General features: G+C 39.8%; 1 protein-coding gene across 4 annotated transcripts in view; it reads right to left on the bottom strand.

The window, feature by feature from the left end:
* Window positions 1-20,569, bottom strand: part of LOC113111924 (probable JmjC domain-containing histone demethylation protein 2C) — a 123,929-nt gene that overhangs the window by 28,936 nt on the left and 74,424 nt on the right. For 3 of the 4 annotated variants that reach the window (XM_026277142.1, XM_026277143.1, XM_026277144.1), the window contains exon 3: window positions 7,413-7,526. In XM_026277142.1, the coding sequence (XP_026132927.1) occupies window positions 7,413-7,526 (114 nt within the window). Of the gene's footprint in view, window positions 1-7,412; window positions 7,527-15,092; window positions 15,859-20,569 lie in introns of those variants that run through there. The other variant, XM_026277145.1, reaches the window with a different exon arrangement.

Genomic DNA, 20,569 nt, shown 5'->3' with positions numbered 1-20,569 from the left:
TCAGACACACATACACATGCCTTTATTCTAGTTTCTATTTAAAACAAGAGCACTCCAGGACACGTGATTTATTTATTGGCCTGGAGGTTAAACAAGGCCCTTGCTCTCATGTTGGCTTCCAAGAACCGAAGCCGGTTTCCCCAAAGCTCTTATACTCAACGAAAGAGAGAGAAGCATCCAAATAAAATGTATATTTTCCATGTCCCAAATGTTCCTATCAAATGCTTTAAGGAATACAAAAATGCTCACCATCAAACAAATGACAAATGTTGTGAATAAGGACAATGAAATTTAAATTGCAAAGAGAGACAATGATCTCATTCCTACAGTCTGGTTCAGCACCTTCAGCAGGACTTCGGCTGTAATCTCATCTTCTCCTCCTCCTATACACACACACCCTTGTGAAGGACGGAGCAGATGCACTTTTCTTTCCATCCCCCACCTCATTCCGCACTGGGCTGCCATCCATCACTTTAACAGCAATATGTTCCAGGATTTTCCACATGGCGCTGCGGTGGAAGACACTGTGAAAGCAGGGTGGTGCTCGGCACTGGGAGAATAGGAAAGTGCTTCCAGAACCAAACTCTGACCCAGATAAAAACAGCTTCCTTCCCCTTTCTTGCTCTCCATCCAGCGGGCTGGAGCTTGGGAACAAGGCTGGGCGTGGTGCTCGCACTCGTTCTCTAACCCGTCTCCATGTTCCCGAAAAACAGCCTCTCACCGCCCAACAGCTGCTCAGAAGTGTTCCGTACTGTTCCCTGGCTCTCTGAAGTAGTCACGTTTCAGAGACATCTTGTTCAGACTGTCCATGTGACATGCTTCATTCATATTTGCTGTCCTAGACAGGCATAAGCCCCAGAAGTGTGTCTGCCACTGAATAACTCTTCACCACGGTTCGATGCTGTGCAGATCCATAACAATGTACTATAGGGTGCAGCTCGTAAAGTGACATCGCGGTTCCTAATTAGGTCCAGAAAACATGTCTGTGTGCAGCATCTGTGTTTGTTGATGAGCGGATGCTGATCGGATGAGACTGAGATTTTACATGGACTAAAGACATAGGTGGTACAAATACAATTATAAAATCTTTCCTTCAATTGTGCAATTACTTCTGAAAGCTATAGCTATAGCTTATAGAAAATAAGTAAAACTATCTGCCTGAATGATAACAATCAAGCCTGAGATCATTTGCCATGCCTTATGGAAGATTAGTAAACAAGACTACAACAATCAAAATTTAAAGTTTACATTGTTCAAATTTGTTTAGATAAATCTTCTGCCTTCCAGATTGCATGGATTCCTATTAAGATGATTGGACTTTGCAAACCTTCACTGAACAATTGATAATTTTTTTTTTTTTGTTTCTGCAGCGGTATGTTAAATAGCTTCTCCTAAAGTGAAATCCTACTGGTCCAAAATAATGGACTGCAATACTGCGTAATAAAGTCAAGTCAAGTCACCTTTATTTATATAGTGCTTTAAACAAAAAGGATTGCGTCAACAATCCTGAATCCAAGCAACTGAACAACATTCATTAGGAAAACAGTGTATCAATAATACAAAATGACAGTTAAAGCTAGTTTATCATTGAATTCAGAGATGTCATCATCTCACTTCAGTTTAAATAGTGTCTGTGCAATCATTTGCAATCAAGTCAACGATATCGCTGTAAATGAAGTGACCCCAACTAAGCAAGCTAGAGCCGACAGCGGCAAATGTTTAACGTATTTAGATTCAACTTAAGTAATCAATAAAACCACATACAAAACTCTTATGTTGTCAGAAAAGCAGGTTTAAAATGAAGATGTATGTTATAAAAGATGGTCTCTAATGTGCTAAATTCTAATCAATATCTAGTCTAGTCATCATACAGGGTGCAGCCGTTACTGTACGTCAGTGAAATTAACAATGTGTTCATTAAGAATGAATGAAGTCCCATTACCGTCCCGCTCCACATGACTGAGTGCTCCTATTAGCATTCATCTGCTTCCTTCACTTGTCTCTCTCCGTCGCTCTTTTCTTCTGTCTTTGTGCACACAAAGGGCAGACGTGTTCCTGATCTGTCCCTCTTGGAAGAGGACAGCTAATGTCGTTGTGTCCTCTGAAGATTCACGACCCAAGTCCAGGGAAAGTGTCAAGGTGGAATTTACTGAACCATGTATGACAAAAAGGCCTGTCCACATGTAGTCTATTAAAATTTGGAACAATCATACCACACTGATGTATAGACCTTTGTAGTTGCGATGTGGAAAAACGTGGACAAAATTGCAGAATTCAGTCATAAAATGGAATTTACTGTAGAAGGCAAAACGTCACAAATTTTGGATGAATAAATCAAAAGTAGGTCAGTACACTTAAATCAAAATGTGATATGGACTAGTGTCTGTGAATATTAAGCTGCAAAATATGAATTCTGCATGTTCTGCAGGTCTCTGTGTGAATGAATGGTGACACGCAGTTTAGTTTACTAAACACATACTGAAGTGTACATGATGCCAATAGTGTTTTCAGCTTTAGCCACCTCAATATATAAGTACATCTGAGTCGACACATATATCTAGAACTGCATTGAGAATCACTTCATGAGCATTTTACTGTTACTTTTGAGAAAAACTATTGTCGTGTCATATAAATAGAGAAACCTAAAACTCTTCACAACATTCCATCAAATTAAACGTTTGGCTTAACGTGAAGAGACTGTGACAGAAAAAAAAATTGATAGTACTACTTCTATTAATAAAATTATTAAAAAAATAATAATAATAATAATAATTATATATATATATATATATATATATATATATATATATATATATAATTATTAATATTTTGTTTTTACAGAATTTACCAGAAAAATACACCGTATTAACACAGTACTGGAAAAAGAGAATTAAAAAAATCTATTATTTAGAGAGGTTTTTGATTGTTAAAATTAAATGCAGAAAATTAATGGAATTAAGATAAATTTGATAAAATAAAAAAACATAGGGCTTTAATTATTATTAATTATTATTATTAATTAATATTTTGAGTGGACGCAGAAACATGCTTTTTTTTTCGGGCCTGTGTCTTTAAATGCAAATTAGCATCTGCTCCCTGCCCCCTTTTTCAGAATAGGGCTGCACCATTACAGCTCGTATCTGCTAAAAACATTTGTTTTGGTTCTGATTATAATATTTATAGCACTGAAATCATGCGTTTTAAACCATAGGAGTTTAAACTTCAGATATACAAATTTCTGAGCGCACACATCCAAAGCACATGGACGGAAAGCGTCTGTCACAGCATGTGAGTAAATATAATGTATAAAGTACATTTTATAATTAATGAAATGTCATTTAATCATTAAAACAGAGGTACTTTTAAATCCAGTTCATGATATTTGAAATGGTCACGTACGAGCAACCACGAATACACCTCATTATCCTGTCTGGCAGAAAGGATGCCGCTTGAAATCACAAACACGTTTTGATAGACATAATGATGCTGCACATCTCTGGGTGCATATGAGGATGGACCGAGTTGTTAAAAAGTATGTTGTTTGGATGGGAGATGGGAAAGGGAACATGCAGGTGGACTGTTGCCATGGCAGTGGGCAGCGTGGGGAGCTGACACAATACTTGCATCAGTCAGAGGTGTAAACAGCGAATGGGCGCACGGAGACAGGATGTTCCTTCCAGCGCTCTACAAATGCTTTTCACAGAGATGACGCATTCAGAGGATGATTCATTGTGCGGAAAGCTGGAATGACATGAAGAAAGATACCATAATAACGCTATTATAGTATTAATGGTGACGTCTCCTAACATCGGCATAAATATCAGCGCAATTAACCACTGCGGCGGTGGGAAAATGCTAAAAAATTATGCAGAAACAGCCCAGCGGCACGTAAAAGCTTTTGTTGAGGTGCGGACTACGTGTGCGCTCCTGTTGCCATGGCAATACTACATACGTGACGTGTGTGAAAAAAGCTTGTTGCTGGGGTAATACAAGTGTATGCGCAGATTGTGTCTTTCATATAGCTTTGTGTCATTTCAAGCGGTGTGTTGTTTAGGACATTATTAAGTGCAGTTACAGTGAGTAATTCTTTACGTTGTGGATTAAATCATTCAGGGAGTTCTGTGTATAAATACGCATTCTTAAAACGCTAGCTGTCTGTGTGTGAAAGTGTGTAAGTGCATGGGGGAGGGTGGCTGAGCTGAGTGTATGTGTGTGTGATATATGTTTCTTCATTAAAACAGAGTACGCCAGTGTGATGTATGCTCTGTTTTGTGGAATAGAATCCGTTAATGCAATTTCTCACAGATGTTAGAGGATTATAGGGTGCTGGGATATTGTGATGTGCAGCGGAGAAGAGAAATCACAGGCATCTATGCATGCTTCATATGCAGGTTGTAAAAACAATACCACCACTCAACATAGAGTGCGTAACCCTAAAGGGCTGTTCACACTGACAGCAAATTGCAGCCATAAAGCAACTAAAAGTCATTTGTTTTTAATGAAAGTTGATGATCTGAGGTGAAATGAGGAACTGGCCATCAAGCATAGAACACACTGCCAACTGTTTATTCATCGAAGAATCACATATTTTGTTGAGGTGTAGGCAGTGTTATGTTTCTGTACACATTTTTTAACAAAAAAGGAAATATTTTTGTGATGGCTTGTATTATTGTACTCTGTATGGAACATCAATGCCTGTTTAAGTGATGAACTCCATCACTTGTGTTTGTTTTCAGACATGACAACAGAATTTTTTTAAACTTTTTTTTTTTTTTAACTTTTTTTACTTTGCAAATGTTGGGCCTGTTGCTACAAAACTTTCAACCTCTGTAGAAGCAGTGCTATGTGCAAAAAAGTTAACGTACAGCCCTGATATTAGTAAGTGATCTGTGGGGTATTTTGAGCTGAATCTTCACAGACACATTCTGGGGACACCTGAGACTTATATTTCATATACAGACTATACAGGTCTTCTTCAATAATATAATATTAGGATGCTCTTATGTCCATGCCTGCAGAATTTGCCCCAAAATCAGCTCTGAAAATGCGGAGAAATGTCCAGAGAATCCATCCAGTACTGACAAGGTTGGATACAGCTACTACAGACCAACAGCAAAGCGAGTTGGTGACCTCCAGCGTTTTTATTGGCTGTCAGTGTGAATGTACCTTAGCTGCCATGACAGTAAACAAGAGCATGATCATTGTTACACAGAGTTCTCAAGTCTTCTACGCAACCAAACTGAGTTCAGAGATCAAATTCCTCCTCCTCTATCCCACTCCAGGATAAACGAATGCAAATGTATGCCCGGACCCAATCCCGCTCAGTAATGTGGCCCACAGAGAGTAATGAGTGCAAGTCACAAGCGTGTAGTCGTCTCTTCCAGTAACGCACACCATAACAGCACTCCTGTTTTCTGGTTCTCTCTCACTCTCGCCGACTGGCCTCACACACAGAGCCTCAATTGTTGCGATTATGCCAAACAGATTCCTGGAGTCCAGCCCCTCCTCGGTCCATCCCTGGATCGGGCTGCACTGTGGAAAAAATCCGTGAAGGAGAAAAGAGGCCAAGACAGGATGTGAGCAAGCCAGCTCATCACACTCCACCAAGCAAACAAGTTCCCAAGCACTTCAGAGGTCAGACTTTGGATTTTTGAAAGGGGGCAGGATTTTTGTTTTCACAACGTGATGATGTGTTGGAATGCGTCAGGGTCCCATGAGAGTCACAGATGCAAAGATTGAGGAATACTCCTTTTGAGCACATTTCTTGGCTCTGAGTGGCACTGTAGAGATGTAGAAATACCTGCCTGTTTCCTCTCGACATGCTGTGGTGTGCAAAAGGTTGAGTGGGAATGGGAGAGTGTCCTGTCCGTGACTGTAGCGCCATAACCTCACTTTCCCCTGGGACTGAAACACACTCATGCTCTTTACTGAGCTGCATTGTGGTCAAATGGCAAGCTTTAAAGCAGCAACCTAATTACAAAGGATTCTCTTATGCTGATATTAAATACTCGACATAGATGGCAACATGCACATGCACCACACAAATAGTGTGACATTAGAAAATAGCTCTCAACCAACTGCTGTCGGAGTTTCTCTTTATATTTTTGATCTGCCATTACAAGCTCTAAAGCATCTAGCATTACCTCCGCTAAAGATTTTTCTGGTCAACTAGTAGTAGTTCATTTTAAGCATTAGTCGACTAATCACACATTTATTAATAAACCCTTTAAATGATTATAATAAGCCTTTAATTACCTACATAGCCTAATAAGCACTCAAGCACATGCATAAAAGGCCAGAAGTAATGATTATTAATGTGTCAGGGAGAAACAAAGGAGGCTGCATTAATATTTTACAAATTTATTGATAAACTAAAGCTTTCTTTGTTCTTTTTTCTCTGTGACACTGACTTGTCATCTCCACAGTAGTGGATACGCCTGTATGCATGTTTCATATGGATTACATAATAAGAGAATATTTGTTTTCCATTTGAATTGGTTCATTTGAAAGTAGACATTTTGCACTCTTTTTTCTGAGTTTCTGAGTTTCACGCTCACGTTCACGGACACTGAGAAGGCAGAAAGCGCATCCTGTTTGCTTTCATTATTTTACAAAAGCACAATGTTTTGTTGTTATTGTGAGTACACACAAATAAATGTAGAGTTTTTACAGATTCGAAAGATGTATTACCCTTATCTGTATGACCAAAAATTCCACACTCCGCACAGACACTTCAATAGCACACATTTCTCTAGGTAAACATCACATTAAGCGGCCATGTAAAATATATGCAGAATTCACAAAACAAGGACCCACTTTTAAATTTCTCACAATTTCCCCACATGCTACACCCAGGTTTGGTTCAGGGGGAGAGAGCGTTCGATAATTTGCTGGCAGATGGCTTTTCATTATCCGTTGTGCAGGATGGAGGTGAGCCCGCAACACTGGGGATAAAACATGTCATGAATATGAATCCAGCAGTGGAGAGCATCTCCTCCCATCTGTCATGTGTGTTTGTTTTCAGAGCCTCTCTCTCTGCGACTGTGTGTTTTATCTAAGCTAGATTAATTAAGTTGTTTATGAAAGTGGCTTAGCACAGAACAATAGAAGAGGCTGTTTGTTGTCCTTAGTGATCGGAGCATGAAGCGCTCACGGAGACAAACTCATGTAGCTGACCAGCTTGTATACCCATCCACACAGCAGGATGTTGATGCTAAAGGGAACATACTCAGATGGTGGGGAATAATAACTTGAGGGTTTTCAACCAGAAGATCCATCTTGGAAGCCAAAATTTGTAAACGGACAGGGCCACACAGGCAAAGATGTGAGATGGGTCACCTTTTAGCTTAGTGTAAACCCAGCCTAATGTAACTCCAAAATACTGCAAGCAAATGAGACAGAGAGGCACTCACCTGATAGGGCTGGTAGGCTCCTTCATCTGTTAGAAAGTCCAGATGTCTGTCAGAGAAGAACTCGATGGCTGTGATGGACCCTAACACTGTCTTCCCCACCAGGGGCTTGAATGTCTGTAAAGACAGAAAACACTCTGGTTAGTCAATGATCTGGGCGTCGGAAGCTAAAACAAACAAGTGTGTCATGCTTGACGGCTCAATTGGAACACAAATAATTTTGATGCATCCCTTTTCACATCCATCTGACCTAAACAGCACATAAACACATGCTCCATGGGACTGACTATTAAAGGCCTTCACATTGAGTTTTATGCTGGGTAAAATAACAATCAGAGGTGTGCCATATCATACCGTCCACGATAAAACCGGTATACATTTTTACATAATAAAAGTTTCATATCACGATATCAATGATATAGCGAGGTGATGACGTATGGTGGATATAAGTTCCCTAGCGCATACAACACCACCACCACAAACCCAATAGGTGTGTTCGGATTGAAGCAGCGGTGAACAGACTGATCAGTGTATGGCAACAAAGTATCGTGAGAGGGGTTCTAAAGCATATTTGAGCATAAACACCCTTCAACAATAGGCGAGGAGCATAGTTCCTCTCATCATCCTCTGAGGAGCACTAAATATCGTTATAGCAGATATTATTGGAATATCGTGATAACATTTTAAAAGGCTGTATCGCCCACCCCTACATTTCATGTTATTTTGAATGGGGGTCAGCACTATATTTAAACTGGGGTTACTGTAGTTAATTTGATAGAATATAACAGAGAACTGTTTACCAACATGCCATCAATCATACAGTACCTCAGTGCAAACTTCATTGAATAATTACATGATTTATACAGTCACAGAAACTTTCATGTGCTGTTTAGTTTCAGCATCTAAAAGGAAGGAACAGCTAAAAATGAGGAACCGTGACTGAAATCACACCTACAGGTTTCTATTTTTTGTTTTGTTTGTTTTGTTTGTGATTCGATTGATGTTATTATAGCAACTTTGTACATATGTAAAAAAGTAAACTGAGTTCTTGAAAACCTGAGTACTCAGAATTAATTGCTAACCCAGGTAAAGTATGAACAGGGTGCAAGGTTAAATATAAACTATTTCAAGTGAGAAAACCCTTTTGTTTTCCTGTTCTTCCTGACAGTAAACGAATTAATAGGGTATCTGCAGAACTTTTTTAAGACATTAAGACCTTGAATGAATAAAATGAATACCATATGTCCATACCAAACAAACTCATACAATCTCAGAATAAATCCTGCATCTCAGACTCACTACTTAATTAAACAAGCTAGGGTTCACATTCAAATACAAAACGGGTAAATGCATAACTCTGAATTTGTTAAATGAAGTTCTTAGTCCTTCCTGTGATGACCAGGCAGCCCAGAGAAAACCTATAAGAATTTAATTTAAATTAAATGTCAAAATTCATCATCTGTAGACATTCGGCAATAGCTTGGCATAAATGTGCTGTATTCACTGATTATAAATGCAAATGAAACCATGAGCATACAGAACATGCAGCACTCACATTTACTAAATCAAATCAATGCGTTTTAATGTTTAATAAAAAAAACTTTTTAGGGACCTGTTGGCACCCTAAATTTAAATGATGCAACTCTACTCTAATAGATGCATTAATGACCATGCGCCTGTGTGTGAACTAAACACAGTTTGGCCTCTGAGAGTACTTTCTCATGGCACAGTAAACATCTGCAGCTTCACCTTAGATCAGAGGTCTTTCCTGAGACTCTGATTGAATTAGAAGGTTAAATTGGCACTAGTATGACTGCACAAGAGCTGGTCTGAGTGGACAGTAATTGGATTCATTACAAGCCCGGACTCACACTGGAGTACAAACCTGCAGCTGAACTTAGTATGTGTGTGCGTGAGTGAAAAATCATGCCATCTGGTCACTGGGGTGAAAGCAGGCTTCATGCTACATGAAGACATGGCAGTCATGGGACAAGCTGCACATGATCACCACCACAATCTACTCGTCATGTCTGCTGCTAGTAGGGATCATATCTACAACTGTGCTGTGCTACTCTAAATTCTATGTACCAGGGGCTTATGGGTTTAGATATCATTTCAGTTTCTCACTTACAACATTCCCATAATTTACAATAGTTTTAATGTAAATCCCACACCTTTTTAGTGCTGCAAGAAGGTTGACTGAGAAATCTGTAATGTTTCCTCATTATTAAACAAATAACCATTAAATAACTGAACCGGCATGGCAATTTTTTTTTAAAAGAGCGAGATAAAAAAAGACTGCAATTCATACAAGTGTGTGTGCAATGCATGTGATCTTAATCTGTGATGGACTTTTGGCTGCACAACCTACTATTTCTATTTCTATCATCAGAGGTCAGATAGACATGCCCATGTCTGGATGCCTCTAACACAGCCCTTGAGAGTGAAACGTAACCACACTGACCAACAGGAAGAGTTTTCATACCAGTAAACGGTGTAAGAGTCTGACCACCAATCTCTGAGACAGCACAGTCTAGCTGAATAATTCTGATCGCTGAGATCTGTATTGAGTGTCTTTCTGCCTGCATGTCTCTCACTGAACCTGATACTACACTACAGCAGCAGGGGAAAGACTAGCTGTGGATTTACACTTCTAAAATAAACCTTTCATCAGCCTCACAAGCATTCAACTGAGCTGCTACTGAATGTGACTTCTATATAGAGTACTGACCTATTTTTAAAACAGAGTTACTATTAAAAAGGATTTGCTACACATAGTTCCAGTTCTGGATGCTGATTGGTTAATACAACTTTCAAGGAATATTAAAATGCAATTTACTTCTTACAAAATGGCCAGTGGGTGTGACTGAATATTTAAAAAAAAAAATGATCTTGTATATGCGCTACAGGTTTGTTCAGGATGTATGTAATGCATGTCTACAGTAAATTAATATGTGAATCAGACTGCAAAGCTTAGGCTACAGCTTTAAGGGGTTGCAGTCATGCCACTGTGTCATTCATAATGAAGCCTAGAGTGGCCTAGAGTCACTTTATTCACATTTAATAAAGCATTCTTGTTTTAAAAGTCACTGAAACATTGTGATTAATATGAATGACAACTGTGACATTCTACATTAAAATGCACAGTGCTGAGACATCTAACAAAGAGTATCTCAATTTTGTGGATCTGTGAATATTATTTACTAGAAGCAGCGTGAATTTATTAGACTTGTAGCAAAGCTTCACTGCTGTCGTGTAGTTCCTCTTTGGGGTATAGGGAGTTGAATCAAGGCTACAGTCACTCTAGCCGTTTCTAGGACAGATAAATATAGCAACAGCAGATCCACTCAGGTCTCTTAAAAGAAAAACCAGGCTCTGTTGTTCTAATAAAAACATCCACACAACACAGAGCTCAGCAAGATGCACACTTGATGCAGCTGTGAGAAGGAAAATAAAAACACAAAGTACAGAGTCCTCTGAGTAAGCTCTGCAGGTGCAGCCGATGATGTCTCACTCAATGATTCTTCAATTTAAAATCTGGTCCACCTTTGGTAGCAAACGGACTATAGTCGAAATTAATCAAAATTAAATATTAAACACTAGCACAAATGTAGAGTTTTGCAGTTTACGCCCAGAGGATTTCATCAGAAACGAGACATCACCCCTGTGACACCTTCACATGCAAACACAGACAAACAGAGAGATGCAGAAGCACTTCCTTGAGCGACTGCAACTGGGTCACATCTGCCACTTGTCATTAGGGAGTTACCTCTCATCACAATCCTGCTGCCAAACAGAATAATTGGTGAGTGTCTCTAGAATACACCTGAGTGGATCCAAGATACACGCAAACGACTGCAGCTGCACACACGGAAACACACAACACTTGTATCTCTTTCCCTCTGCAAGAACAAACAAAGGCCAATGAAAGGGGGAGCTCTTTCAGAGAAAGCACAGGGCGGCTGTGTGCAGACAAAGCATCTCCAAAACACAGTCCTCAGCTGGGCGCTATGCAGCGGGCCGTAATTCAGCTATAAATATTTGATACGGCTGAGTGCACTGAAATATGCGGCCGAACAGTGAGCGGGGTTCATGCATAGCCAAGTGTGCTGGAGGCTGGGCCGCTCCAGGATGACACTATGATGAAGGTCACAGAGGAACACCGACTGCACTTAACACATACGCGTGCAGGATCCCCCAGCTGAGCAGTCATTAACAGTAATGGACAGTCACTCAGTCTTTCTTTGAACAAATAAATACATCTCTCTGTTGTCTCGATTGTATGCTCTCAAGTCCAGAGCAAATCAACAAAATCGATGGTCTGCAAATTTCTCACAATCTGTAAAAACAGTCACAATTAGTAACAAGTGTTATTAATACAGTTCTTGTATGTTCAAAATGCAAGTATGCTGCTTACTCCACATTTATCTTATGTATACTGCCTACTATTTTGCACCTACTAAAAGTGTTACAGGAGCTTGCTATGTAGTTTACTTTACTACAATATGTAGCATAGAAAGGCGTTTTTATTTAAAAAACAATTTTGCATGAAAATACACACTAATTCTTTAATTTGATGTACAGCAGTTATTCAGTAGACTGCTTAGATCACCACAAGCACTCTCCGCAATAATGTTACAACCACAAATAACATCACATTCCCGGTTTGTATATGAGCAGGCCTGAGCTTGCATGAAACACCCATTGTGGCTTGTTGGTAACATTTGGGCAACTCAGCATAATGACATCATACTGAGAACTGAGACCTTTAGTGAAGTTAGCTGTCAGTCATGTCCTGAGGTGTCTGTAACCCCTCCTCTGCTCAGAGGGCAGTAGACTGCTCCCATTATCAATGACTAAGCTGTCTACACTGCAAGTGAGAGATGAACACATTGACACGGATCTGTTGCATCATATAGCTCGCAGACACTGTTTTTGTTTCTATAGCAGAGTTCTTGCTGTGGAGGAAGACGCCATCTCCAATGTTCCATAAACACCCAGAGTGTTTGCAGAGGGCTAGTTTCCCCCAGGATGTCTCAATCACAACTTACTAATTTAGTTCTCAGGCTATGTTCAAAATGCACTGCAAGTGTGCTGCCTCTGTGCCTATTAAAATGCCACAACCTCACTAGTTTATTTCACTATGCGGCACTCAAATTTATTGAGTACTTACATGGTTCAGCATGATCATCAGAACAAAACTTACAAAAATAAAATAATAATCATGTAAAATTGTGACTAGCTTCATTTGTCAGTCTGTAAATGGAAGGTTATTTTTGACTTTACAGTTTGGTATTTCGTTCATAGATATTTGATACTGTGATCTGTTAACTCTAAGAACGCATGCTGCTACGAGTCCTACTGCAGTATGACATTGCAAACATGGCCAGAGACAGTAAGCGAGCCATATTCCAAGTAATTTTGCAGTACACAAGATTTATAACCTCACTGCAGAACTTCATCCCCCATAAAACAGTGAAACTGAGCAGAAGGTTGGGACACCCGGCCAAGCTGGCTCTGACAAGGATCTTTAGTTCAATGGCCACTTCCTGTCTGTGTTTCTAAGAAGAGGCACAAAGCTGGCAGTATGTGTGTGTCCTGCTCCAAAAAATGCGGCACATTCCCTCTGCAGTCCTGAGAAAAGCCAGACTCATGAGAAACCACCACACACTGCAGAGAAAAACACATCCCAACAGGAGGAACCGTACTTTCCCCTGACACATCCCACTTCACAGTCACAATAACTGAAACCCAACCAACATTCCCTTATAACATCCAATAACAGAGAAACGACATTAAATCATTTCAACTGATCTGAACAACAGTAGCCTGATCAAAGATATACAGCAATAATATACAGGAAACACACAAATAATTCATTCAAAACTGTCTCTTCATTCACTCACCCTGATATTGTTCCAAACCAATATAAATATTTGATTTGAACAATGTTTAAAAAGACATTCTTTTCCATACAACAAAAAAAGAAAGAATACTAACAATGAAATTCTATTTTAATTAGCTAACTTTAAAAACAATTAATAAATAATAGAACAAATGTATTGCTCATTGTTGGTTCTTGCATTAACTTATGCTAACTAATGGAACCTTATTGTCACGTGTTAAATCATCATGAAATAGTTCTTCTGAAGCTATATTTAATTAAATTTTATTCATGCATTTAGCAGACGCTTTTATCCAAAGCGACTTACAGTGCATTCAGGCTATCAATTTTGACCTATCATGTGTTCCCGGGGAATCGAACCCCCAACCTTGCGCTTGATATCACAATGCTCTACCAATTGAGCTACAGGAACACTATATGTGTATGTGTACTCCTTATGTAGGAAAAGACACACTGGGCCACTTTATGGTTAATTTTGCCCCACTAATGTCTTGATGTTTCTACCTTCCTTACAGGGAAAGGAGCACTCAAAACATTTCTTTTTTTTTTGTTCTACAGGTTCATAGTGGTTTGGAACAAAATATTTTCAGGTAAATGACGAGACGACCAATTCTGTTTTTTGGGTGAACAATGACTGTTCTGCAGAAGGATTGTCTCTCATCACTGTTTTCCATGTCTTCTGCTACCTTTATGTAGGAACAGCCTAAAATTAAAATTGTGTGGGTCACTTTTATGGTGTATTTGGTCCTACTTGTAACTTAACATCCTCTCTTTACATTCCTTGTATGGAAAAAGATCACTAAGGATATTCCTTAAAACACCACCTTTTGTATTCCATAGAAGAAATACAGTCATACAGGTCTGGCACAAAATAATGTTGAGTAAACGTTGACCATTTTCATTTTTCAGTGAACTAACCCTATAAAATGACTGTTCTGCAACAAGACTGTCTCTCGTCCTCTCTCTCTCTCACTCTCTCTTGGATACGAGAGGCATAATTAGAAACAGCCGCACTATGCACAGTGCTGCATTGAAGGAGCTGTTTGCTAAATGGGTCATAGTGCAACCCTGCCCTTCCTCCCTCAAACACACACATGCATACACCGTTTCAGGCAGTAAACTTCTCGGTAGATCAAGCAGATTAAATGCCCCTCCAGACTTCGCTCCATAGAGGGAGAACATGATGATATAATCAGCTTACTTTGCTGGAATGAATGGACAGGCCTTTCAAAACACAAGACACTTCTGCCTGCTATCACCCTAACCGACACTAGACGACCCTGTTCCAACACCCACCCAAAAACAGGCACACCATCCATCCCTGTCTCAAATAAACGGGGGGTTTCCACACAGCTGCAGTTCTGTCCGACACCCACCGTCTGTCTGGGCCGCTCACATGTCATCTGTGCCATTGATTTAATAAGCGAACAAGCAGAAAAAATCCCCAGCAACTTTAAATCTCAGTTCCTCTGGCCAAATATATGCACGGGTCTGTTCTTGATAGTTTTTTGCGCTCTTGTGGCTTTTGCATGGCTCCAAAAAGCACTCATGCTTTCAACCAGTTAAGTTAGCGCCCTGTAGCTGTAGACACAATAACACGACTGACTTCACCACACAAGCAGACGGTTGATAAACATCCTGTTAGACGAAGACGTGAACAGTCCAACCCGCCCTCATGTAACCGGCTCAGCATGAGACATCTACCTCTAAGTATTTAGCTTGTACGATATCAAAGTTGTAAAGCATGGCATATTTATGGAAAACAAGATATTGTTTACCTCTTTGCTGGTCTTGAGGATACACCCAAGTCGAAGGTGGAGCCCAGTCGGTGGACACGCGCCACTCAAGTTAAAGAAACTCGAGATGAGCGAGAGAAAAAGAGGAAGAACAAAAAAACAAACAAGCACAAGTTTCTCTCAAAGGCGACTTGTGGTCTTTAAAAGAAGAGGTGTGCTTTGAAATGAGACCGTCCCTTCTTAGATGCTGGCCACATGTCAGACATTTTATGTGGCTGACAGGAAACACAGAATGAGAGAAAAGCCTCCGCTGCCGCAGAGCTCAAAGAAACGGGGCGAGGAGGACAAAAAAAGTGAGCGGACCGTTTGTTCACTCGCTCGCTAGCTCGCTCCCTCTTCTGCTCGTCTCTCTGTATCCGAGTGTCAGACTGTTAGCGAGTCTGTGATCAGTGGTGCCAGAGAACAAGTCCGATCCCTCCGATAAACGATGTCTCTCGGCCTGCCTGAGTCTGGAACTGGGTCAGGCTGCCTGCTTCCTCCAGAGCCCAGTTACACAAGCGGTCACACACACACACACTCCGCCACTGCAGCGATCAGGAAGCTCCTGAGAGCCACGTACTGAAAGAACAAGCTCACACAGGCTGCTATTGTATTTTCCCCCTCGTCATGTTTTTTTGGTTTGCTGTTGCACAGTTTTTCAGTGGCTGTTTGTGTGGTGAGCAAATCAGTGTTGCACGGTTGAGAGTGAAATGAAAGAATCTGAGAGAGAGAAAGAGAGAGAGAGAGGAAAACAGAGGGTGGGGGTGCCATGGAGGCGAGTGTAAACCATGAAAAGGGCGTTGCTATGTACAGTGTAACTAATCTCCCACCATCACAGGTGGTGGAACTGCCCCAAGATATGACTCACCCTGAAGAGCAGGCCGCTGGTACGCGAGCACACACACACACACACACACACACACACACAAAGAATTAAAGGGATAGGTCACCCAAAAATTTTATTCTTTCACCTTTATTCATCTTCATGTCATTCCAAACTCACAAGAATTGTGTGTGAATCTTTGAAAGACAAATTTAGACATTTCTAAAAAACCTTAATAGGTTTCTATCACACGTCTAGGAAACATTAAATCTAGTAAACACAGAAGCTCAAACGTGCGCGTGTGATTCGCAGGAACCAAGGCTAGTTCTAGTAAATGATGTACGCATGAGTTTCCATTTTTACCATATGTGATGCACTCCATGTATGTGTGTCAATTGTTTATGTATCTAAACAGAGGCCTAAATTAAATCTGTTCATCATGTAAAACAAATGGCAGAATTTTTCTTTTGGGATTCATCTTTTTTTTTTTAAAGGCTTTCTGTGGATACATGTAAGCAGATCTTTTGTTAGAAGTCTTTGCTTTATATTTAGCCCTCTAATGAAATTTGCACTTACATATTTAAACTTTCTGAATATCAGGAAGTCATGAAAGAACAAACAAAATCACTATCACGGTATCACTGAGATAAAAATCCTGCACAATACATCTTGGCGTGCTATAGACCTATGCATCAGAGAAACAAGTGTTCAGCCATCTTTAGAATTCTGTCTTTGAACTTACATTTTTTCTGGTAGCTCTACTTATTGTAGAGGTAACAAAAGGTGTCATGTGCACTGTAATGTTTGAAGCGGATGTCATAACTGTCACTAGATCAGGAAGAATACAAACAGAAGACACAGAGCACAGCGCTAAAAGTGGCAGAGCTACATAAGGTCTATAGAAGAAATTCAGAATGAACGTAAATGAGATTTGACAAGTCTCAGTCCATTCCTTGCACAAAAATACAGCATGAAAAAAGACTGGAAATATAGCACACAACATACATGAACTACTGCGATAGAGTGCTGTTTATTTAAGATCTATTCTCATTCTTCCAGGAAATTCAGTGTCTTATTTTATGCTCCACAGCAAGTCAAATACAGGTTTGGGATGACATGAGGCTGAGCAAATGTCAGTTTTCATTTCTGGGTGAACTGTCCCTTTAAAAAGCATATCAGGCTTAGTGAGCAAGGCCATGGACACGTTCTCTCTTCACGGGTCCAGGCGACTTTCTCAGCAGCTCTGTATACAAATGGCTATGCTGGGCAGAAATACAAGCCTGCTGAAACCCATTAGTCACCGGACACACTTGCAGAGAGGACACAATAATCCACATAAATTAAAATGAAGGGACAGGCGTTTGGCTTGCAGGTAGGATGCCCTTGGCTCAGACGTGGTGTGTAATACAGTAGAGGATTAAAGGGAAGTGTGTGTGCCCACTGGAGCGATCAGGACACGGACAGAGAGGCAGGAGTGAGGGTGGGCTTCCTCACACTCCAGTGGCTGTGCCCACGTCAAGGGCAGGACACCATGTTCAGTCTTCTGAAGCGAAGACAGAAACTGTGAGAAAACAACACAGCTCAGTTTGCCCTACAAATACAGGCACAATTATTAAGGTAACTAATGAAAATACTGTAAAGCAGCTTTCAAAGACAACAATGTCCATTTCTAGAGTCTCTCTTAATAAATGTATCAGGCCTTTTTTGCACAGTTCATCAGTGCACATTTTTCTAAAGCAAAAACAATATTATCTCCCACTAAACCAACTTTTCTGCTTGATGTAACCAAGACTGCAGAAAATGATATTAACTTAGCCCACGGAAAATTTTAGCCCCTTTTATTTTCTGCCAGAAAACAATCTTAATTTCAATTGCTTAGAAAAGTAATAGCAGAACCATCCAATAATATTAGACGCACACTTTTCACCAGTAGATCAATTAGAATGGCAATTAAATCAAAAATTTAAATTCTCTCATTAACACACCCTAATGTCACTACAAAACCTGTATTTCCTCTATGGAACACACTTTTTTTTTTCTTTTTTTTAAGAATGTTGGTAACCAAACATTTTTGGTAACTACTGACTCCACTCAGAAAAAAAAAAAAAAATGTCATCATCAAAATATCTATTCATTTGCGTTCCACAGATGAAATAAAGTCATTCAGGATTGGAACATATCAGGGTGAGGAAATTAACACTGAATTTTCATTTTTGGTTGAACTATCCTTATAATAAAACCTATAAATGCTCAGCAAATGCAATTTTAAGTCATTATAAATGACTTTATAAAAGGCACAAGGACAGACATGCTCATAATCAGAACAAAGGGACACACACACACACACACACACATCAGGAATGAAGAGGCAGTGAAGATAACAGCGTGACATTTGAAGCCGGCTGTGTTGAAAAGCAGGAAGTGGCAGGAAATGAGTATGGGTGTGTGAGTGTTCCCTCTCTCTCAGACAGCATGATAAAAGCCTGCTGGAGTCCAGAGCGTCTATGCTGCAGTGTGTACTTGGCACCCGAGCTGTCATGCTCAAAAGACCCAAAGCGCTCCACCATGATCAAAGACCATTTTCACATGCAGAAACCCAATCCCACGTCTCGCACTCATTCCTTCCCTCAGTACGCTGCCAGCGCGCAGTCAAACACAGCAACGCTTAAAAAAATTACAGTCATGCTGCTGTTATTTCCCAGAAGTCTTTTATTTATTAATCCATCACATTCTCTCAGATTATTAATTCTATCACAATTTTTTTTCTTTGCTGATTTTGGAAATCTGTGGTATTCTCTGAAATTAGGGTGAACATAAATCCTTTTTCTCCCAGACATGTCCTTTTTTTCAGGCCAGGAATTTTAAATTGCTTTAAATGTCCAGGTTTTGGATTTGTTTTACTATAGATGTGCTCCACAGTCCTCATTTTACATATGCGCAGCTACATTTCTTTGACATTCTGCATTCCACAATTGGTTGATAATGTACAAATCCCCAAATGCTTTTGATCAGACTACTTTTCAATCATTACCTTTAGTTTAACTTAAACTTAATTGCTTAATCAAATGAGCCAAAATATTTTGTAAATAGACACACAAAGGACGGGGCATATTTAGAGCTTTATGATGGATAGATCTAAGATCAGTACAGATTCTAGTCTAAACTACTGTGTTGAAAACACAGAAACAGCAGCAATAGACTCAGAGAATTAAGTGAACCGAAAAGCAGGTAAAACTCGTAAAGGTAACAGCACAGGTTTTGTATGTGAAGCTCATCTAGTTCAGCCAGTAACAGGAATTTCCAGCCATCATCACATCAACAGAAACTAGCTTGTTTTTTGAATAATGTGAGGTTTGTGAAGCAGACATGCTTTAGCCAGCAGAATAGAAGTGATTTAACAGGTTAAATGTACTGATACCAAACTTTTGAATGATGGTGTGTATGCACACACACACACACACACACGAACAAAACATAATTCCAGGCTTTATGGGTTTTGATAATTTTTCCCTATTTTCTCCAATGCAAAATAGAAGCTCCAGACACTGTGACATTTCATTTAATCGAGCGTTCCTCTTCTGTTCTGCCTGTTTTGCATAATAACTTTCCCCATTCAAATTGCTCTGCTCTGATAGGGTCAGGTAGCAGCTCGGCAGCTGTGATCGCATTCATGCAATTAACGTTCCGGCAAACGCTCTGGCATAAACGCCACTTTATCTCCTGATTTTAAGGTCATGAAGATGAAATATGGTGCCAATTATGCGTCAGCCCAGAAAAGTGGTGTGTACCAAGGAGGAAGAATTTCACCAGTGAAGATTTTAATCAGCAAGCTCATATGATTCCCGATCAATGAGAGAGCGTTATCTTCAGTGCAGTGAGAGCAGCTTGTGTGGATCAGGATTGGTGATGGATGGGTGAACACTCCAGGAATATCCCTTTTACTACAGGCCCTGTTAATCTGTCTGCCAGCTGCCCAAGAGACGACACGGCAAACCTGTCTTCAGATGTCCTGACAAAGGCCTCGGCGTCATTTCACTGGCTGAAGCGTTGAGAGATATTGAGCTTCTCTATCTTGATTTTTCTCTGTTCTTTTTTTATTTAGAAATGTTAACACAAATGATTTCAGAAAAAGAATGTAGCATAAATCTAGGTTGGCTATCTGTTGTCCATCCTCATCCGATGTGGCCAATGTTTCATCTTTAATGAGACGCAGCACAACGTGACGAGATGAAGTGGTTATGCTGATCTGTGATGTGACTTTTTTGCATGATGCGTTCAGTTTTTAATTATAGTGTATGCTCTCTTTTAAACTAAATGATTTATAATTATAATTTTTACTTAATTTAAATAAATATTTAAGAAAAAACAAATACTTTAATACTTAAAACCGGTAACACCGTCTATCGCGGCAAGCCTAGGATATATACAGTAAAGGAATTTTTACAAAAGAGATTTCAGTTTTAAACAGATAGTCTTCCATCTCTGTTCATGAGTCAATCCCATATCAAAGTTTTTCATCTTAAGCATGTCTTATGTCGTGATCTAAATGCAATTTAAAAAAGACCTGTTTCATATGCTAGTGTACTCCCAAATAAACTTGGGGCTACTGCTTGTATTTCATAAAGCAGCTCTTGCAATCTGTCTGTCTCCTGCTGGC

Source organism: Carassius auratus, chromosome 12 (assembly GCF_003368295.1).
Source record: "Carassius auratus strain Wakin chromosome 12, ASM336829v1, whole genome shotgun sequence".
In the NCBI taxonomy this organism is placed as follows: Eukaryota; Metazoa; Chordata; class Actinopteri; order Cypriniformes; family Cyprinidae; genus Carassius; species Carassius auratus.
The sequence above is the reverse complement of the archived record's forward strand: the minus strand, read 5'-3'. Positions and strand labels throughout refer to the sequence as shown.